Source organism: Pagrus pagrus (genome assembly GCF_965226575.1).
Source record: "Pagrus pagrus genome assembly, chromosome: 6".
NCBI lineage: Eukaryota > Metazoa > Chordata > Actinopteri > Spariformes > Sparidae > Pagrus > Pagrus pagrus.
Genome location: NC_140190.1, coordinates 6,448,115 through 6,470,569, shown reverse-complemented (window position 1 = coordinate 6,470,569; position 22,455 = coordinate 6,448,115). Strand labels below are relative to the sequence as shown.

Here is a 22,455-nt window from a genome sequence, read left to right as displayed (position 1 = left end):
TGTTATCGTTCATTTTTTAACATGTCCCGAGCTAATGTGCACCTAGGGTTGGTTATAAGTGGTTAGCTTGACGTTTTTTTTTGCTAATTGTCGGCCCCGTCCGGTACTCACATTGCTCGAGGTATGATAAAAGGAGAATAACGGTCAAGCTGGGCGTGTTTACCTCCAACTACAGCACTGGTAGCTGCAGCTGTGCGCTCACTCCGACTACAGCGTCTGTGCAGGTGAAATGTTAGCTAGTTAATGTTCAGTAACTACGAGCCTTAGCTGACTTATTGTAGGTTAGAGGTAATGTTACACGATGCTGTCTGAGTTGAAACAGTGACATTCAGGGTTATGACTTTGATAAATGTACATTGTTTATGTGATCAGATGTCCCCTGAGTCTCCATCTCCATCTCCATCTCCATCTTTTATCCATATAGTGTTTCTGAATCTGCCTCTCCTTTCATCCCCTAGCCAAGGCAGCCATCCCAGTCAGCCTCAGCCAGTTCTGTCATCCATCACATGAGTGGCTGTTCAATGCCTAACACGTCAGAAGGTCAAGGAGCAAACCTATCTGGGCCAGCAGAACCGTCAGGGCTGCAAAAGCCCCCCAATGGGGAGGAGGAGCGCGGTCTGATCAGCTCCCTCGCCCGGGATGCTGCGAGAGTGAGGAGGGCATCCAGCGCTGAGCTCCACCTGCCGTGGACCTGTCCGGTCACGCACTCCAGGGAGAAGTTCTACACGGTCTGCTCAGATTATGCCCTTCTCAACCAGGCTCCCTCTGTGTACCGTCCCCCAAACGCAGCCAGGGACGTGGTCCCGAGCAAGCAGGATGATGGGCCATCGCTCGTGAAGCCCAAACCCTCTGCTGACATGAGCGCTGGCCAGTCTGGAGGAGCCCATGTGGGGTCAGACGGGGACTGTGACATGGTGGAGGTGTCCTCTGGTCACATGAAGCCTATTTTGGCCTGGGAGATCGATACCACAGACTTCAATGCCGTGCTCACTAGAAAAACAAGAACAAGTGAGAAACATACTATTGTAGAAGCATCATTATACAAGCATATCATCTGTCAGACAATTAAAGGGGTAGCATGTAAGAATTTTAGTTGAATGCATCTAAAATGATCAACTGAATGTGACGACATGACAGTTTTGACATTATGAGTCTGTGTATTGTGTTGCAGAGACATCTACTGATGTGAGCATGCTAAACAGCTAACCCCAGCCCACACCGGTCCAAAACTCCTGTGCTAGTGATAACATGACCCGATAAACCAAGCTCCCAGTCTGGACTGATAGATGCACTGCTAACAGAGCTAACTAGCTACAAATAGCAGCAGTTAGTGGCTATCCTGATGATGTGCTGCTCCCAATTCTTATGTGAATTCTTACATATTGCACCTTTAAACTGGCTTCAGCATTTTACCATAAAGCTGTAATTTCTGCAATAATAGGAGAGATTTTGATTATTTATCTGCCAGTCGATTGTTGTTTTGACAGTTTCAATCCTGGCTCAGCCTTCATCGACTGGTGTTTCGTTTCAGGCAATGTGAAGAAATGCGGCACCAAGAAGATGAAGTCATCGGACAGACCCAGCCGTAATCTGCAAGACGCCTCTCCTCACGCCTCACTGGAGGAGATCAAACAGAGAAAAGTGCTCGACCTCAGAAGATGGTAATGTTATATTTAGTGACCCAGTGGAGTCACGTCAGGCTGGAGGAGCGCTGCTGGTTCAGTAACAGTCTTATTAATGTGTCCTATGATTTATTCCTCTTCCACTTCAGGTACTGCATCAGTCGGCCGCAGTACAAGACTTCATGTGGCATCTCTTCATTGGTGTCCTGCTGGAATTTCTTGTACAGCACTCTGGGTGCAGGGAGGTGAGCAGCACGTACTGCTGTCTATCAGACTTAAAGGTGCAATATGTAAGAAGTGGCCAGCTGATGAATTCCTACTCATAGCACATCACCAACTGCTTAGTGCTGCTAACTGTAGCTGCCATTAGCTAGTAAGCTCATTTAACAATGCTGCTGCAGGGTCGTATTAGCTCGCTCTTTCTGGATTGGGAGCTCAGAGCACAGGGTGACTGTTGGTGCTGTTTAATATCAGAATACCAGCTCTTGATGTACAATTTTGCTAGGGGCTAGCTGGCTAGTATGCTAACGTCTGTAGATATCCAGGCAACACAATACATAGACGTCAAAACTGTTATTTCTTCACATTCTGTTGACATTTTTATTTGATTTTAATTTTTGCACTAAATTATTACGTATTGCACCTTTAATCTATGAATTTTTTAAACTAAAAGTCTTACAAACTGCATCTTTACCGTAAAATTTCAGCTGCAGAGACACTAACTGTATTTATTTTCATTTCTAGTCTTCCGCCCATCTCTCAGGAGGAGGCTCTGCATATTCTGGGTTTCCAGCCGCCTTTTGAAGAAATCAAGTTTGGTCCCTTCACTGGCAATGCTACGCTAATGCGGTACACAAAACTGCTTGTACTGTCTCTCTGAATACTTAAGTTACAGTTACTATCAGTTTAAGAAAACATATGCAGCTCAGTCATCTGTTGCTATTTCTTGCAGATGGTTCAGACAAATCAACGACAATTTCCGAGTGCGAGGTTGCTCCTACATCCTGTACAAACCACATGGGAAACACAAGACAGCAGGAGAAACAGGTGAGTCTCTCCCTCAGCTGTCAAACTCAACTACATGTCTGCTCATAAAGAGATCAAACAGAAGCGATAACCACTCAAATCTTTTTAAGCTGAAGGAGCGCTGATGAAACTGACACAAGGGCTGAAGGATGAGTATATGGCCTACATTTACCACTGCCAGAACCATTACTTCTGCCCAGTGGGCTTTGAAGCCACTCCACTCAAAGCAGCAAAAGCATATAGGTAGGTCACATCACTCCTTTTTAATTAGATTTTTTTCATTACCAATTAATCTGCAGTAGGTTGCAGTAATATACAGTTTTCAAGGTATATGATGGTCTGACTTGATTATCATACTGTGTACATTTACTTATTGAACTCTAATGTATTAGTGTTGCTAAAAAAATATATCAAGTTTCATGTCTGTCAGGACATTATTTGTGAAATTATAATAAATTGTTTGTTCAACCAAAAAGAAAACTCTGTTAAATAACTTAAAGGTTCAATATGTAAAAGTTTTTAGTTGAAAAGATTAAAAAATGAATGAAAATTATCAACAGAATGTGAAGAAATGACTGTTTTGACATTAGGATGTCTGTATTTTGCTGCAGAGATATCTACTGCAGTTAGCATGCTAACCAGCTAAAGCTCCCTTGCTAGTCGTGTAAACATCAAAACTCCCCCAGTTCACAGTATGGACCACTAGCTGCACTGCTAACTGAGCTAACTAGCTAATAGCTGCACCTTAAAGACCAAACAAGTAATTGTACAATGAAGAAAATAATCGTTAATCGCAGCCCTCCTGATAATTGTTCTGTTTCCTGTGAAGGGGCCCTCTCCCCACAAATGAAACGGAGTACTGGATCCTTATTGGAGAGCCGAGCAGGAAACACCCAGCGATTCACTGTAAAAAGTAAGCTCCGTCTCTGTTCAGTCTCAGCCGTATTCAGTTGCGTGCTGTAGATGAGCCACTGAACATGGAGCCTCTCTTTTCAGATGGCTCGACATTGTGACCGACCTCAACACACAAAACCCAGAATACCTGGACATCCGTCACACGGAGAGGGGGATTCAGCGCCGCAAAACCAAAAAGGTTCTTCATCACAGCTGTTGTTACTTAATTGTCACTGATTATGTGAACATTTCTGGGTCTGAGCCTAACTGAAAGATTACTCCCCGGCGCACAGGTGGGTGGCAACCTGCACTGCATCATGGCCTTCCAGAGGGTGAACTGGCAGAAGCTCGGCCCCTGGGCTCTTAACTTGGAGAACCTGCGCCACGACTTCCACCACTCGGGCTCAGAGAGGGCACACGGAGGCGTCGCGGACGAGACGGAGGAGAGGACGTCGTCCAAGCGCCTGGCCAACCTGGGACGCTCACACAGTATGGGAAGTCAGAAAGACACCAACTGGAAACGGCTGTCCAACACTACGGAGTACAGACAGAGGAGCTCCCCTGACAGCGACCTCGAAGAAGACATCACAGACTGACGAGGTTTAATGGGACGTTAAGTAGCAGACCTTACAATACAGTACAGTCGCCCTAAGTGGATGAGTCTGGTGTTATTCTGTAATTAACTGCCAACAAATCCCATGAAAAGACCAAAATGACAAGTTGATGCTCCCTTAATACTTCCTGACATCCTTACCCTGTCTGTGGCACTCAGGCTTAAGTTCATTCTTCACAACTCAAGAAGTAAATCCTTAAATATACAGTTTATTTTTTAAACCTGTGAGAATGATTTGTTTTGGCCACATGGAGGCAGAAGAAACTAGTCAACAAAACACTGATGCGCCATCATCTCCGAAGTTGATGTGGTGAACTTAATGAAGCATTACAGTTGCTTATTTACACATCCAGCAGTTACAGAGTGACATTAAGATTCAGTTTGGATGAATATTCACTCTCTTTTGAAATGACTGACCATATTCACACAGCGGCCATTTTCCTCTGACATCACACTCAGGGTGGGAAACTCCACTGTGGTACTGCTGAGTTGGCATGCTGTATGAAATGACACACTGGAGCGGCTTTAAGCCGGCGCTGCTTGGTTCAGTGTGAACAAACAAAGGTGGTGTAAAGGCAATAACTTTTCCTACTTGATGATGAAATGATAACAATTTGTCAGATTCTCTACGTTTTTCAACACAGCAGCACAGCGTTATCCTAGGATTCAAGTTTCCCACACTGAAGCTCGACGTCTGAGGAAAATGGCCGCTGTGTGAATATGATCAATGGAGCTCTGTCACAGAGGAATAAGATAAACCAGGATTTTGACACGCAGACACTTTTTACTCACTCTCACTCACTCATTATTGCCTTTTCATGGGATTGGTCATCAATAAGAAAATTATAGAATATCACCAGACTTGTACTTGTATGACTTGTACGTGTTTTTTAAAGACGTGTCAGATGTAGAATCAACTCAGCTGTCATTTTTGGGGCCATATTTGTAGTTTTTAATGCTTTTAATCTACTATTCTAGTAGTTGTCAGTAAGGATCTGCCTAATGACACATTTTATTTTGCCACATTTCGTGTCTGCAAATGTACACCAACTACTTTAAATCAATAACAACGGCAGCTACACAAATGAGCCACAGTACATAACAGCAGTGTGCGTCAGTGAATTAAGGTCTCACTATCACCATTTCTTATGCTTCAAATAGAGCATACGAAGGCAGAACTGCTGCTGTTGGAGTTGCTAACGCATGAGTTGTAATCAAAGACCTCACAGGGCATTTTCTTGACAGCACTACGGCCTCAAAAATGACCTATTGAGTGGTTACAACCTCACAGCTACTGTATTATAAGGTGTCTCTGTTATTAAGTCCATCCCCTGTGTTATATTAAAAGGGGATATTAGGAGTTCTCACTACAGGACTATTTGTATTCCATCCTACTGCTAATCATATTTATCTTTATTTAATCACGGTTATATCGCATCACCTTAACCTCACTGCAGTGATACTGTGCACATTATACTCAACTCTAGGATAAACACGACATTCACACACATTCAGCTGTAAATTCTGTTCAAAGATGACACACTTCCCATGATTCATTGTACAGGTAGATGGGCTTGTTTTGACGTGCAGTGGTTAGTTCAGTGGAAATACCGTCCAGTTCCAGTGTCGTGAAAGCTGCTGACGTTTTGTTGTGCTTGTGTGAAACCTACAGTAAGAACCGTCGCGTAGATGATCCCAGTTTTTAAAAGTCGGGAGCAGTACAGACGTGATAGTGGAATCCCTCGATCCCTCGAAAAATCGTTCAAAATGTGAAAACTACTGAAAGTGAAGACTGCATGGTTCATTTTTCATGTTCATGTACAGACATGGTTTGTTGTCACCAATCTGTTTGCACCTCCGCCACACGTCTCTGACCCAACACAAGTGTCATTTGATGTAGTGGTTTATTTATTTCTTTTCCAATAAATTAAGTTTTTTATAAACTCCTGGAACAGACATCTTTCTTTACAACAGTCATCATCACATTTTCGGTCCAGTCACACTGCAGAGTCCGTAGACGTGCAACTTCCTTTAAGCTGTCGTCGTAGCTCGGCTGTGTGAGCGGGACTGATCCGGCAGCAGCCTCCTGATGGTCAAAGAGAGAGTCATCAGAGAGAATACAGAAAAACAGAAAGCTGCGACACTGTTGTGCTGTGAAGCTCTAGGAATGCTTCGCGGACAACAAAACTTCACCCAACTTTCCATCAGCATGAGGAGAATAATGACTGAATGTTCATTTTTGGGTGAACTTAGCCTTTAATGAAAGAAAGCACTTGACCTTACCTATCAAAGCAGCACCTTGCTTCATCCATGTACGACTGAGCTCAGGTACTAATGCTGATGTTTTCTCTGATGTCAGCCACCTTTGTAAGGAAATAAAGAAACAGCAGGGTTTACTTAAAAGCGAGAGCAGCAATAACACACGAGTAAAGTCCTGTGTTCACATGTTCACTTAAAAGTGCAAAAGCATTAGCAGGAATATAGGCCTCATGAGTTTGACATGTCGCAGTGACGACAGACTCACCCCCGCTCTCTGCTCCACTCCTCTCCACTGTTGGGGTACACCACCCAGCTCATGTCTGGGCTCAGCAGTGACCCGGCAGACTCCAGCAGCGGCTCCACCAGCGCCGGTGAGCAGCAGTTGACTCCTACAGCAACCAGCTGCGGGGACCGATTAGCAATCTGCACCACGTCGGTGAACAGGCTGCCGTCTGATATGCACTTCCCATCCTGACAGTGTTTTTGTACAAAACGTGAATCATTTTGATGCACAACAGTTAACAATGAATCAACAGTAGTTATGCTGTTCAGCAGCAGTGGTTACCTTACACGAGAGGGCGAGCCAGGCTTTAGAGTCGGGAAACTCCCTGAGCAGCTCGACCAGAGCCTCCGCCTCTTTGATACTCGGGATTGTCTCAAAAGCTATGAGATCAGCTCCTGCTGCAGCTAAGCAGTCGATCTGCGGCCGATGCCAAATTTTAAGCTCCTTGGAAGAGAAAAAAGACAGCAGAGAGCACTTAAAGGGTAACTCCACTAATCTTCCACGTTAAAGTGTGTTTACAGGTTTTGAGGAGAATGACTGCATTTGTGAAAAAAGTACTTTAAGCCTTTTGTGGCTCCAGATGAAGCTGCATGTAATCTGATAAAGTGCCTCCAGTGATGTCACTCAGTGGCATTGTGGGTAATGTAGGCACCAGGTTTTGAAAAGAAAGACGAAAGTTGATCTCTCTGGTTCTGCTGATTTTAAACCATCCATAATGAGTCCAAGAGGAGGAGTTCAAGAGGATTGCAGTGCTGGACCTTGACCTACATTACCCACAATGCAACTTAGCTACTGAGTGACAACCTTGGACCAAATTCAGTCACCTTCACACAGCATGCACAATGACTTCAGATGTAACCAGTACGAGCAGCTGAGAGACTCACTTCAACACTCATCTTCTGCGCGTAAGCCCCGGTGTACTCTGAGCCGTCGTGCAGAAAGGCCCCGTACGGTCCGACAGAGCCCGCCACCAAGGGACACGTCTGCCCTTCAGGGATAGATAGACACAATGAAATAGCATCATAGTTTACAGACGTCTCTTTGACAAATACCCAATTGAATAGTTTGGCACCTTTTGGACGAGTGTCAGAGACAAATCCCTCGACGGTCTCTTTGGCCAGTTGAACTCCAGACATCATCAGCTCTCTGGCGCGTTCAGAGCTCGCGTCCAGGTGATTGATGAACCCTGTGATACTCGCTTGGTATGTAGCTGTTGTGATGACATCAGCACCACTGAGGAGAAACCTGTTGATGGATCACATCTTTAAACTGCGGTCACATTTTTTAAAACTCATTTCTACAGCCATTAATCATTCCTGTGCATCAGGAGCTGGAACCAGAGATCGTTTGGCATTTTTGCTTTAAAAATGACGTAAAACGATTATCCAATTATCCGAGCAGTAGCAGATTAACTTTCTTTGGATTGACCATTTGATTAATCAGTGCAGCTACAGTATTTTGAATGGACCTACCTGTGATGAGCATCTTTTATGGCCTGGGGATTCGTGTGCAAAAGCCTGGCGCTCCACAAAGGATCTCCCTACATGTGTGAGACAAACAGACAATTCAATTATTTTCATTTGTATGTAAACAACTTTTTAATTAATATTTATTTGCATTATGTTGCCTTTGTTCCAAAGTGTTCATGATGAATGAGGTGTCTCAGCTCCCACACAGGTCGTCATTGTCTGTGAGCACATGACAAATGGCGCCACCTATCGGATTTATTATGGTAGTTCAACCAAAGTACTGAACTTATTTCTGAGCTACTTGCACTGCACTTGAGTAGCTCATTCTGAGCAGTACTCATTCTGTACACTAAACTCTTAAAGCTAAGGTAACTTTAGAGAAAGTATTTAAAGAGCATGATGCTACATTTGATCCACATGGTCAGGATGTAGCTTTATAAGTAACATGTAATATTTCATGTGCAGTGTAGCCTGCGTGCTTTTTAATGAGAAACCAATGCTGACAAGTCACAGAATAGAGACCCAATTTAAAGACGTGACTGTTGTTGATTCATTTACCTGTAATTTGACTCCCTGCGCTTCCAGTTCAGTTGCTAGTCCACCATCTAAGATCAATGGTTTGTTATCGTCCATGTACTGTCTTAGACGAGCGGAGGAACCCATGGAGAAACACTTAAAGGCACTGAAGTTAGGTCCAATACTCTTGTTCACTCCTCACATATACAGTCGAGGTGATACAACTATCAACACAACACAGAATTAAAGGCCCACTGGGTTGAACACGCTGATGGTCTTCATGCGACTGTTCACACTGTTGTTGTTGTTCCGGGTAACAGATTGCAGGTTGCGTTTAAAGACGCTCGAAATTCATACAATTACAGGAATTTCGACGTCCACAACACCACCAGACCGCCACGAGATGGAGCGTTGAACAATGACAATGCAACGAGGGTTTTATATTTCAACGTAGCTCAGCTTATGAATTATTCAGTTTGTGTATTTGTTTGATTCCAAAAATTGCAAAACCGCCATTTTATAAAAGCTAACTGCGTGATGTATTTTATATATTTATTTTGTTTAACTAGATATTAACATTTCCCCCTCTCACCTGTATGACTACGCATTTTATGTTTTATACTGTACACTGTGTGTGGTGAAATCATTTTAGCTGCACCAGTAAAGGTTGAAGCGATGGGACTTCGTTTGCTTTCTATATGAGCACAACTCATATGTACACCACCAGGTAAATGTACCATGAACGCACCATGGCTTGTGACGACAGTTACTATAGAAACGAAACGCAGCCCGGGAAAGCTAACGTTTGCTAGCTGAAGACAGTTTTGGGACATGTAGACTTTGTTCATTTGTCCAAAATGGTAAGTTAAAGTGTGCCTGTACGATAACATTGACGCGAACTAATTTCTTTAGTCAGAGACTCAAAACCATTGAACTAAATCGCTTGAACGTAGTGACATGGATCATTGTTTGCTAACGTTAGCATAGCACACACATAATAACAATTAGCATTAACGTTGCCAAGTAGCGCTACCGGTAACTAATAACGTTAGGCTGAATAAAGGATTTTTTAGCTAATGTTTGCATTCTGGGGAAGCGTTAATGTATAAGTTTAAAACCAGCATTACAGCAACGTTACTTGATGGTAACTAACGTTCAACAACTAGTTGAGCATTGACAAACTAGCTAAAGTTGAAACGTTAGCGTTGTGGTTGCTAACACTGTGGTTTAATAGTTGTAAAAATAGTTTCCATGCTGTGTGAAGTATGTCATGGTAAGTTGGTTGGCCCATAGGTACAGTTGGTGCTAATAAAGTAGCACAAACTGCGGCTAGGTGTTCAGTAACCGGAGCTACATTTAGCATTTTAGCGAGTATGAAGGAAGCTAAATGTCTCATCAGCCTGCACGTTAGCTTGTTGCCTTGTTTATGTAAACGAGAGTGGTAGGTCGCTGTGGTGAAAGGGGCGATAAAATGGCAGTAAGCGCCTGTTTTGCTCTCAAGCAAGAGACTGAATCTGGAGCACTGCTCTCAATATACATGAACATTGGCTTTCCTGTTTTTTGTGGGTGTGCTAAATAAGATTAAACATCAGGAAATGCCCTCAAGGTCAATGTTGGGAGTCTGCATGTGCTTTGCATATCAGTTAATGTCAAGATAATATGTTTTATAAGAATATTTCATCCACCAATATCTTTGAGTTTATTTTGCACCCATGTTCCTGTAAAGCAGAAGATAGAGGTGGTTTATTTTCTTTGCCTACTCAGTCAGGGTCACAGGGGCTGGAGGCTTTTTCAAGTTAACAATGGGCAGATAATAAGGAAACACCTTGGACATGTTGTACTTTACAGAGACGAACACACACCCACGATAGGGGGCTGATAAAGTCTTCCATCCGCCTGACTTGCATGACTTAAAGACTGTGGGAGGAAACTGGACGTCTGCACAGACAGCTCTGGAAGTCAAACACAGGCCTCTGGTACTGCGAGGTGACAGTGCTAACAACAGACTTCAGTAAACTTAACTGAAGTTTTTTAGCCAATCTGATCAATTAAGTCAAGGATTGATTGATTTTAGATCATTCTTAGTCAGTCTTAATTGTTAGTCCTTCTCATTTAATGCCACTTCTTTTCTTTTAAAGTAGCTGCCATGCTAACAAGACACCGTGTATCTTGAGTTCATACAAACAGAGACTTGCTAAATGAGCCATTAACCTACCTATCACAGTCTGCTACATGGCTAAACTCAGATCTTTAAAGAACCATACTGGAGCTTTGGATGTTTGAAATGAACTTAAACTTTCTTAGGCTAGGTGATCCAACATAGAGTTGCGGTGGTATACTGTTTTCAAGGTATAACGTGGTATGGAAATTGATGATAACTAGTTTAAAAATTTTTGTAAAAAAACATGTATGCAACTGCTTTAAAGTACACTTGTTTCTCTTAATAGTTCGGTGTTAACTCTTAACTTTGCTAATTCCCCACAAATTTTGTGCTATTTAGTTTTAACAGTATAATAACATCACATTTGTCATGAGAAAATTCTCCATCTAATGATAAGCTGACTTTACCTTAGATTTTCTCTCAAACTGTACAGTAAAAATAGCCTGAATTTGTCATGGTTGTAGTCAGAGCCATCTTGAACAGGACAGCTGTGAATTTTTTGTACTATAGTTGAAATATAAGAAAATTGTAAACACTGTAATGTTATTATAGCTACATTTCCTCAGTAAAATGAGTCTGAATGTGTCATGGTTCAAACACATTTAAAGTCTCTGCAAGGTCGTTATAATAGTCAAAACACAGACTAACAAGAAAGTAGGCAGATTCAGAAATCGGACACACTAAAGCATGTGATGAGAGATAGTCGTTGGAGATATATAGTATGTGTGAGGTGTAGTTAATGGGCTAAATCAAGCAAAACCTCTGTTAAGGACTGCTAAGTCTACTGCAAGAACTATGAAGCTGAGCACTGCCATTTTAAGTTGAACAATTTAGACTCCTACTTATCAGTGTTTTCCTTTTCTCATTTGGGAGTATTGTAAACACATTTCACTTGTGGGACTCAGACCTACGCACATACTTGACAACAAAATCATAAATTGTAACAGTATCATAGCCTCATATGTCCTTATGACCATTGTAATGCTCAGTGTGGGTTATTTTGTGCCTTCTTATCCCTCTGATTGAATCTGTTTGTTGACATAATCAGGAGGAACGTTACGCCTTTCTTACTGAGTGGTATGACCCTGTGGCAGCTCTCTTGCGGCGATACCAACTGTTCTACTACCCCAAAGATGGCTCAGTGGAAATGGTAAATATTACTGCTGCAGTTCAAGTTTGTTTAAGCCTCAAACATTTAAGTTTAAAGGAGACTTCTCGGGCAAGATGTTTATTCTGTTTATGTATTTTTATGTCGAATGATTTTAAGTGACATTAATTAAATGCAGATGGAATTTTAATGCAAGAAAACATGTTCTAGATATAATTTAAAGAAGTCCAATGGCTTTATATACTCATGGTTAATGATACTACAATAGAAGAGAAATCTGCAGTCTGATGTATATTCGATAATCATTTATGTGGAGAGGACATGGCTTTGAAGATATTTCCAAACGTTAGACATAGGATATGTTTTCTGGCAGATCTCAGATATCAACATATTTGGACTGTGGGGCCTTGAAAACACCGACTGGTGTTCTAATTCAGTGTCACCTTGACTGTGTTTGTTGTCCTTGGTCTGATGGTATTTCAAAGGCGAGTAAAAATAAACCTCCGTCGTCACAGAACAAGCTTGTTAGAATTGGATTTCTCTCGTTTTGAGAGATTTAATTGGCTGAGGGTACAGAACAGGGTGGGTGGACCAGGTTAAATTGTGTGTGGTGCTGAAGATTGTATCTTTCTAATTATTTTCGCCTGCTTGGGGACTCATACAGTTCTACCACTAGGAGGAGCTCAACTGACTTTGTCCCCAACAGATTTCAAACACTTGCTGGCAAGACAACCTTTTTATACTCGGCAGCTGTTGGAATAAGCTTCCCAAAGTCATGATGAAATTGAAGGAGTGGGCAGGTTCAAAACTGCTGTAATAAAATGGTGTAGGGACAGGTTAGGATAATTTATTATCTCATATACTGATGAGATGTGTTGTGACAGGATCCACCCATTTTGAGTATTTATTGTTTAATCCAATTTTTCCCCTCAAGGCGTCGTATATAGTGTCTCTGTGTTTTTGTATGCATGAGATGTCAAGGTAGTCATTTGCTGATAACTGTCCCTGTAGCCCCTTTCATGAAGGACAACAATGGAGATAAACGTTAAATGAATTTGTGGAAAAATTGTACATAAAGCCCATATGGTGTATTTATTGTTTTTATTTATGTCAAATAAAATCAAAATGTAAATGTTTTTTTTACTTCTCAAGTGCTATAGGAAGAGTAACTGCAGTAATTGGCCCTGGTTGTGTACTCTGAGGTATTTTTTACAGTAATCATAAACAACTAACCCTAACCCTAACCCTAACTACAAACTTTTATTTTATTGTCAGTTCGATGTGAAAAACCAGCGAATATTTTTGAGACGGACCAAAAATGACGACCTCCATCCAGAGGACCTGTTCGTCGGGAATCGAGTGAACGTGCTCTCACGACAGCTCAACCTGATCGACTATGGAGATCAGTACACAGCGAACAAACTGGGCAGCAAAAAAGAAAGGTACGGTCGTGCAACTTGTCTTTGCATGTTTCTCTCCGGTTACACACCTCACAGCTGTGGCTCAAGATATTTATTTTAACACTGTCATCTGCATTTGTTTTTATCATTTAAAGAAGGATCTTTTTAGATTTTTATATATATTGTTAATCAATTCGATGCTTACAAAGTGAAATCTGCTTTTAAACAGCAGCAGATTTATATCATAAAAGCAGCAATGTGACTTTGACTATGTGTTTGACCAAATTAGTGAAGACTACTTGACAATTTTATTATAAGTGATTTATTTGTGATATATTTATTTTTGGAAGTGATGCCAACACAATACATCCACAAAACATTTCTTAGTTTAACAATTTGTAGTAATTTACATGTATTAATCATCAAACTGAAGAACTAACATAAACAAACGATCCAAATCAGGCAGTATTTGAGAAATAATAAAACCTAGGCTGCTCAAGGACACCGACGTTCAGCTTTTCTCTGTGCTGTGGACACAATTTACTTCCTGCAGCACCCAGTACATATTAAGGTACAATACTGAGCCTCACATGTGATAAAACACATCTGAAAAAATGCATTGTTGTAAGTGCTAAAGTGTGAGTTGCCTCTTATTGGCTTATCTGTCCGTCTTTCTCTCCATTTTTCCAGAACGCTTGCTTTTATAAAGCCAGACGTCGTGACCAAGATCGGAGATGTCCTTGAATCGATCTACGCCTCCAACCTGATTGTGACCAAAGCCAAAATGACAAAGCTTACATGGTAAGGTCGACGCCTCAATGTGTCATACTGACCATACTGTGGTAATGCATCAGACAAACTCCAGTGCAAGAGACACAGGCTGTTTGGCGCCGGTGTCGTCACACCAACAGATGGATGGCTGTGCTTTGTCACACACATTGGGAGCATATGGTGAGCCAAGTGGCAGACAGGTTTGGCATTTAATTAACACTTTTATCAGGTGCTCATTCATGGTGCAATCACATTATCAAACCATTTCTGTTTCAGAAAAGGCTCTGTGAGTGTGAGCACTTTTTTCACCTGATGCTAATTATACTTTGCTGGTAAAATGCTCCTGTAATTTTATTCACTTGAATGCCAGACGTTTACTTGTTGTAGTGTGTATTAAAAGATTATAGGAAAATAAAATACTGAGGTCAGGGTTAGGGTTCTAGTGTCGCGTTTTCTTTTGTGTTTACTTCATTTAGTAGATTTAGAATGGAGGCGCAATATACAATAATTATGCAATAATTGGCCACCTGTCGAATTCATACTCTGAACAGATTGGGGGCAGCACACCAGAGTAATCGCAAATTGCTGCTAACTTCAGGTGCCGTTAGTTATTTGGCTCAGTTAGCCGTGCTGCTAGTAGTCCGGACTGTGAGCTCATAGCACCAGGGGAGTAACTCTGCAACACAATACACAGACGTAGACAATATATGAAGTTGTATTTTCTTCACACATTGTTGGTAATTAATGCTAATTTAAATTTTGAATGTTTTAAACTTATATTCTTACATATCGCCAATTAAAAATACATTTTGTCAATCCAGTATGATGCTTTTTGATGTATTTGTGCCCATCCCTGATTGTTGGTAAATGCATTTTGAACCAGTTAAGTTCTTAACTGCAATTAATTGATAAATGATTAATCACAATCATTTATTATGATTTATAGCCTCTTGGATGAGAGGTTAAACGTCTTCAAGAAACTGAAACAAGTCCAGTTGCCTATGATACAGCATCTTCATCAACATTAATCATAAACATTGCTAAAAGGTTATTCAGTGTCAACACAATCCCATCAGAACCATTTAACAGTTAAGAAGCTTAAATCTTTCACATCAAATGAGACACAATCCACACAATTCTCTTGTACGTGAAATATTATTGACCTCTGTAAATGACTTTGTCAGTAGTACATTGAGTTCACATCGAAGATAATGTAGCCACTCATTAACTCCACGGTTTATGGTTTTCTTACATTACAGGAGCCAAGCAGCAGACTTTTATGCGGAACATCAGTCAAAGCCGTTCTTCAAGTGAGTGCCTGTAAATGATTTGCCAGTTTTGAGCAGGTGTGAGCCAGCAGAGAACATATCATTAACAGAACCTGTGACAATAATCCTAATGACATTGTAGTGACATTTAAAACATAGTTAACACAGCTGACCTACTGCTGGTAGGAAGTCTGCTTAATATGAACGAGTTATTCCGCCTCTGCTCCATTTCGCAGTAACCTGGTGCAGTTTGTGTCCTCGGGCCCCGTGGTTGCCATGGAGCTGATGGGTGATGAGGCCATGTCTATCTGGAGGAGGCTCCTGGGACCTGCAGACTCCGCTGTGGCGCGGAAGGAGGCACCGCAGAGTGTCCGTGCCCAGTTTGGAACAGATGGCATCAAAAATGTCGGACATGGCTCTGACTCACTTGCTGCAGCAGCAAGAGTGAGGATGTGAATCTAGCCTGTTGGTTTTAATCATGTTCATATGCGCCCATGCACTCTGTGAAAACTGCTTTCACTTTGTTTGTTTTATTAGGAACTTGAATTCTTTTTCCCTTCCACAATTGGGCACGGCCCCTCGAATACAGCCATCTACACAGACTGCACATGCTGCATCATCAAGCCTCATGCTGTATCAGACGGTAGGGAACATGTAGTATATCCATCTGTTTGAAGCCAACTCTTATGTAATCAATTAATCTATTGTTGTGTCTTTGTCTGTCTGTTAAAGGATAGGTTCACTCTAAAATGAAAATTCAATCATTATCTACTCTCCCTCATGCCGATGGAAAGTATGTGGAGTTTCATAGTCTGCAAAACATTTCTGGAGCGTCACAGAAAAACAGTGCTGAAGCAGTCTCCTAAACAACTGAAGTAGATGGGGACTTGTTTTAAAATGTAAATTAACAGTCCAAAAAAAAAAAAGCCCTGAGATCCTAAATTGATTTGATGAACAAGTCCCCATCTACTTCAGTATTTTTTGGCTGCAACACTGTGTTGCTGTGAAGCTCCAGAAATGTTTTTGCAGGCAAAGAAAAATAACTTGACTTTCCATCTGCATCAGGGTGAGTAGATAATGACTGAACTTGTCTTTTAATACATCCATAAAGTATGAAGTTTCAAGTCCACTGACTTGTGTAATCGTTGCTCCCCGTCCACCGTTGGCTGTTTGAACGTGTTTGTGTCACACAGAGGCACTACATGGTTACCGAATTTGCCTTTGGATTTTTTCTAAATCCCTGCCCGCCCCTGATCCCTGTTCATAGAGCATGCCACTAGAGCTCTGACCTGTGAAATGTGAAATCCTCCGGACAGGGCTCAAGTATGCACACAGAAAGTTGTTGACTGGGGAGGAAAGATCTGGACTGGTTGTTTTGACCATATTAGTCCAAAGGCAATTCACTGTGGTCCCATATATATATTAATTTGATCTTCATATCTGATTTGAGGGCTTATCCTCAATGGTAGTTTGTTTGGTATCTGATTTGGAACAGGTTTTTATTGAGTTTCCATGAATATCTTTATGCTCTCTCTTTCTTTCCTTTGTCCTTTTATTCTTTCTGCATCCTTAGCGTATTTATTTAGCATCACCTAGCACTGCACACACAACATCACAACATCATGGAACCGTCCTCAAAATCAGCTGAGAGTAACTTGTGCACATAGCGAGCTGACACGACATTTTGATCGGGAGATGAACATCACTGCTTTGCAATGTTTACTCAAAAGGAACACCAGAGAGGAAGCAACATAATTCAAAACAGACCCAGCAGAAAACACACCATAAATAGTATTCATGTGTTGAGGGTTATTTCATTCCCAGTGTATAGACCTTTCCCATGGAGGGACACTTTGACCTTAAAATAACATAATAATGTCAGTTTGATATCTAGCTGTGTCGAGACTTTCTGCCACACCTCACTGGAATGACGCCATCAAAAAATGTTGTTACAGCAGTTACACCAGTGGTTTTCTTGCTATGACAAGTTGAAATGTTTACCGTGAGAAGTTTCTATGAGAAAGAAAACATTAAAAAAAAAAAAATGAAAGTACAGTCATGCTGGGTTTTGCTGCAAGGCAGAATTGAGCAACTGTTGGCTGTGAAATTAATTTCCTCAATTACTTGTATGGGTGTTTGAATAGTGTTTATTCATGATGGTTATCATTCATTATCTTTAGTATACACAGGTGGTGTTTGAGTTGTAACCTGTTTGTTTAATCAACAGTCACAACAACGTTCAGCACTTTATTGTTGAGCTATTAATTATGTAAGCTCTCTTCCTGATGGAAACGTAAATTACATTCAAGCCTTTCTACTGTTGGGCTGTGTCTGGGGAGGAGTCAATTTAACCTCACAATTTCAGCCCACAAATATTTCTGGTATTATTGTGTAATGTTGTGGTCTCTGGCAGCTAAATAAGTATTTGCTTGCAACAGACATAACTTCAAGCAGGCAGCTCCTTTGCTCACTAAGACCATGATCTTTGCAGATTCATGAAAGGATAGGTGCACCCAAAGATGAAAGTTCATTATCAGGTCATTATCAACTTATCCTCGAGTCGATGGAAAGTCAGGTGAAGTTTTGTAGTCTACAAAACATCTCTGGAGCTTCACAGCAAAACAGCATTGCAGCATTCTTCTGAACAACTGAAGTAGATGGGGACTACTAAAAAAAACAAAGTCAGCAAACAAAAAAACATGATATGGCTCCAAACAGCTTGTCAAGCGTAATCCAAGTCTCTTTAAGCCCCCCTTTTTTGTCTTTAAAAAAAGGTGTAAGTAACGTCTTTTCAGTTTGGGAGTTTGGGCCTCCTTAGACCTGGATTACACGATTACAAGTCTCCATCTACTTCAGTTTTTTGTGAAAATGCTGCAATTATACACACTTACAGGACGGCCAAAAGTATTTCAGTATTTAAGTTGCAAAGAGATCTGGCCGATCTGAAAATATTTGGTCACGAGTCGCAGGATATTTGAGAGGCAGCAAGTTTTGTCGCTGTTCCAGTCACTAATTAGTTGACTGGTCTGGCATTCATCTACCAGACTTAGTTCATTTTTAGTCTGTTTTTATCAATAGTGTTTTAGAAAGTCTGGAGGTGTTGTAGAAAAAGCAAAAACTGAGCTCATGAGATTAATTTCTGGCCTTGTGTTTTCAGTTATTTTGCTCAATTACAAGAGTTTGGTATAAATAATTAAAGAGGTCCTGAATTATTCAAATGATATGACTGTCAATGTTTTGATGTGAGAACACATTTACTGTCAGGTGACACCTCTGGTCTGAGCCAAAAATAGAACCCAGTGTGACGGGATTGGCCAGCTGAGCCCAGACTGGGATAGTCAGTCAGTTCAAAGACGAATGGTATCAAAAAGCTTGATTAGATTACCTCTGAAGACCACTTAACTGGACAAATTACACTACGGCTACGTGTACAGGCCGCAGCCAATCACAGCGGAGATGTTGTGACTGAACATGTACTCAGACATGACTGGAATAGAGAAGCTTCTGTTGCCAGGCACCCAGAATAGGATCTCCTAGCAACAGCACCAGCTGTTTTGGGAGCTGCACTGAGAGTGTGCCTACCTATCCTCGGCAGGCTGCCGGCTGGGGAGGTGGTTACTTACCTAACGCACGCACATAACTGGACCGTGACCAAACCATTACACAAATAAAAGAGAAACCGATCTTTGCCGGCGGTGGCACCTGGTCCAAACGGGAAGTCGTGATTATGCACAGCAGGATTAATGGAAAATGTAGACACCTGCTATCCTGCCTGACGAGTACACAGCCTACTTATTTATCAGGATGTCAGACTGAGATTATGAGACTGGCGCCGTCTTTCAATTATGTGTCTGCAGCCGTCTGACCTTCACTGTCACTGGTGCACCTTCGTCACTGTGGTTCTACCATTTTTACTATAACGTACAGCAGTGACAGGAGGCACAGCTCGGTATCTATCTGTCTAAAGTGTTGACTGTGTGTACAAAAATAAGGACGTGTCCTCTACTCTAAAACATAGGTCATTTGTAAGATAATCTTTGTCCAGAGGAGACACTACAGTCTGAGGTTATTGCAACAACAGACAGGATTCATATCTGGATAGGAGCATTATGATGGCTTCCTAGCACAGTCAGTAATGATAAGTCCCTTTATATAAATAAGAGTATTGTTATTAGCTTCATCCTGTGATGTGAACTATTTCACTTAATGTCCCCCTCCAGTCATAAATGTGTTTTCCTCTTGTTCCTACAGTTGAACGTTTGAGCCTCACTGTGTAGAATGATGTATGTGCAGAGTTTGACACTACAAGGCTGTTTTCACATTAATCTACTGAAGGGGAAATCTTCTCTGTGCTCATTGAATATCAAATTTTAAGTCGCGGGCCTATGAGCATGATTTGTGACATCACAAATAGTTACTAACACTCAGCAAACACAAGTGTGATGCGATGGAAACTTGAAGCCTCCAGTGCACACACACCGAAAGACAGACTTTACAGTGAAGTAGGAGACACCGTATGTCGAGCAGTTAAACTTATTCATATATTCATGAATTCTTAATCAATTAGGAGGAATAGGTGCCATTTTAAGGATTTTAAAGGTGTTATTGATAACAACATCTCCCCCTTCCATAGCATTCACGTTACAACACCGCTGTATTTCGGACCATCTGCCCCTGCAAGTGGTTTCCAGTTCGTTGCACTAGCTAACAATAACGTTGCTAATGTTCTCTAACGTTAATGTTGCTAATGCTAGCTAGGTGACTTTTTTTATCTTGTATTATATGTATTTTGTAATTTTTTTATTTTCAAAAAATATCTGTCTCCATAAAAATGTTATCAATGTGACCTTAAATGTTGTAATTATACTTTTTCTGAAGAAACCAGGTCAGACACACATTAGAGGACTTTTGTGTTGAGGGTATCTTTAAATTGACTGCGACTGCTGTTGTAGAAAATCTTTGGTTAGGATCTCGTTGAAGAGTTTATTGATGCACTAAACACCTAACGTGTCAGTCTGTGTAAACCGTGTCATAAAAGCTCATAGGTATGAACAGCTTTGGTGTGTCTGCAGGTCTGACCGGGAAGATCCTGAACTCCATATCTGATGCCGGATTTGAAATCTCAGCCCTTCAGATGGTAAATGTTTAACAAATAAGTATATGTTTGCTTTAGTTGCAATTCTTTCTCTGCGCTCATGTCAACTAGTCAAATGAAAACATGAGTTTATGGCTCATATGCCCATTTATCTTAGCCATACTCGTGTAATCAATACGAGCATTGTATTGACTTTATACAACCTGACCTCATAATTGACCCCAGCGTCACTGCTGCAGACAGTGACCTCTCACTGTCCATTCGTTTTGCCTCATCAGATGTGATGCACATTTTGGGCCGTAGGCCAAAAAATAAATCAATCAGGGTTTTGTGTCTGTGGCCGCATGCAGAGTGTGCATTAATGGGAATAATAGAAAAGAGCATATTAACAATTCATGCTGTGCCTTTAAGAATATAATCAGTGGAGACCTTGAGTAATTTTTCATGGAAATTACTGAAGGTCTTTTGCAATTATAGAGCTTTTGTCACGATTCAAAGCACATACAGATACACAGATATATACACAAAGTCATTTTTGCACTTGTTTTTCATGAGTAATGTTTCTTTTTCACAGTTCAACGTGGACCGGGCTAATGCAGAAGAATTCTATGAAGTTTACAAAGGTGTTGTCACAGAATATCCCGTGAGTGTAAACACTACATTGTTGTGCCATCATTCCAAGTACCTGCAGTACTTCTGAGACTTGTTACTTTTGATGATTCAATAACAAACACTGTCTGACCTTTTGTCTGGAAGAGTGAAAAAATCTCTCAGATCTTGTTCATTGTAGTTGAGTCATTGCACATAATAATCATTACTTTAACTCTTCAATTTGAGTAAAAATGTGTTATAGTCATTATTCCAGTTTTGACTGTATTATTCATAAAAAGTAGATTATAGTATATAGTATTTGTAGTATTTATTAACCATTTACAAAGTATTATAAACATCAAATGCAACTTTACAATAAACTACTGCTTAATAAATGGTTTGTAAAGATTTTTACAGTTTATCATCAGTGAAATAACTCAACCATGGTTATTATTAAGTATTACCCCACTCTCTCCCTGCAGAGTATGGTGACCGAGCTGTGTTCTGGACCCTGCATGGTCCTGGAGATCCACGGCAGCAACGCGCCGCAGTCATTCAGGGAGTTCTGCGGGCCTGCCGATCCAGTGAGTCAAATGATATTAGATGTTATTTATTTCCTCATTATATTCATTATATACTAGACGCCTGTCTGACAAGTGAAATGTCAACAGTTGGGTTAAATGTGGTGAAAATCCACATTGTCCGTCCATCATCCTCCTTTAGAACTGAGGTTTTCAAATGCAACAAGCAGCAGAAAACATGTTGACAGATCGTGACAGTTTCCAGAGCACATTGCTAAAACCAGTGCAGTCTAATACAGCAGGCCTTCATTGTGTTAAATTGTCTGTGATATTTAGTCCATGACTTTAAAAATGACAGTATTTCTGCTCGGTTGAGCCTTAAAAAGCAACAGCAGTGTTTGTTTTTTTTTGTTCTCCTTTTATGTTTTCAGTTATGTGTGAATATCGAGCCAGTGCAGCCTGTTATGTGGCACTTTCTCCATCTTGTATCCTACGTAAGTGTAGCTAAATCTTCTGCGTTCAGTTTTAAATATGTGATGTCAGTCTGGGACACATCTGCTGAGAAGCCATGAAGCCTGGCAGCTGGACGCCAGATGAATGCGGAGCCCAGTATTTTAACATGAACCTGAGTTTTCGAGCTCTGATTGGTTCGGAGTTGGATGAAAAGTAACACACACCTGTTGGTTTTGAATCAGACAGAAACAAACTGGTGATGAATCAGAGAGTGTTGTTTTAGCCTTTGCTGAGTGCACATTGTAAAGATTTTGTGGCTTAGCTGATAAGATAAAGGAGTCGGCCAGTGAAATAAACTTGTCTGTGTGTGTGTGCATGTGTGTGGTGGTTGGTGCTGTGGAAGCA

General features: G+C 41.1%; 3 protein-coding genes across 5 annotated transcripts in view; 2 read left to right on the top strand and 1 right to left on the bottom strand.

Moving 5' to 3' along the window:
- The first annotated feature begins 138 nt into the window (after positions 1-138).
- LOC311258832 (basic immunoglobulin-like variable motif-containing protein) lies at positions 139-6,098 on the top strand. 2 transcript variants are annotated; one of them, XM_084355452.1, is made up of 10 exons: positions 139-224; positions 459-1,008; positions 1,532-1,661; positions 1,772-1,867; positions 2,367-2,471; positions 2,575-2,669; positions 2,759-2,891; positions 3,478-3,561; positions 3,645-3,741; positions 3,836-6,098. In XM_084355452.1, exons 2-10 carry the CDS (start codon positions 507-509, stop codon positions 4,136-4,138), a joined length of 1,545 nt encoding a protein of 514 aa, XP_084211578.1. In that variant the 5' UTR covers positions 139-224; positions 459-506; the 3' UTR covers positions 4,139-6,098. The 2 variants fall into 2 exon arrangements, with proteins under 2 accessions (XP_084211578.1, XP_084211577.1); XM_084355451.1 differs by having other exon boundaries at positions 1,469-1,661.
- LOC311258834 (homocysteine S-methyltransferase) lies at positions 6,043-9,004 on the bottom strand. The gene is made up of 8 exons (XM_084355455.1): positions 8,725-9,004; positions 8,170-8,237; positions 7,770-7,942; positions 7,582-7,685; positions 6,980-7,141; positions 6,680-6,885; positions 6,439-6,518; positions 6,043-6,241 (listed from the first exon to the last, which is right to left on the bottom strand). The coding sequence occupies exons 1-8, from the start codon at positions 8,827-8,829 to the stop codon at positions 6,153-6,155; spliced, it is 987 nt and encodes a 328-aa protein (XP_084211581.1). The 5' UTR covers positions 8,830-9,004; the 3' UTR covers positions 6,043-6,152.
- Positions 9,005-9,434: 430 nt separating this feature from the next.
- The window catches only part of nme7 (NME/NM23 family member 7), a 20,307-nt gene continuing 7,286 nt past the window's right edge, over positions 9,435-22,455 (top strand). Inside the window, exons 1-10 of one of the 2 annotated variants that reach the window (XM_084355453.1) lie at positions 9,435-9,542; positions 11,892-11,993; positions 13,227-13,393; positions 14,042-14,152; positions 15,382-15,432; positions 15,627-15,834; positions 15,928-16,033; positions 20,463-20,527; positions 21,060-21,128; positions 21,559-21,660. In XM_084355453.1, the coding sequence (XP_084211579.1) occupies positions 9,540-9,542; positions 11,892-11,993; positions 13,227-13,393; positions 14,042-14,152; positions 15,382-15,432; positions 15,627-15,834; positions 15,928-16,033; positions 20,463-20,527; positions 21,060-21,128; positions 21,559-21,660 (984 nt within the window). In that variant the 5' untranslated portion in view covers positions 9,435-9,539. The remainder of the gene's footprint in view (positions 9,543-11,891; positions 11,994-13,226; positions 13,394-14,041; positions 14,153-15,381; positions 15,433-15,626; positions 15,835-15,927; positions 16,034-20,462; positions 20,528-21,059; positions 21,129-21,558; positions 21,661-22,455) is intronic. The other variant, XM_084355454.1, reaches the window with a different exon arrangement.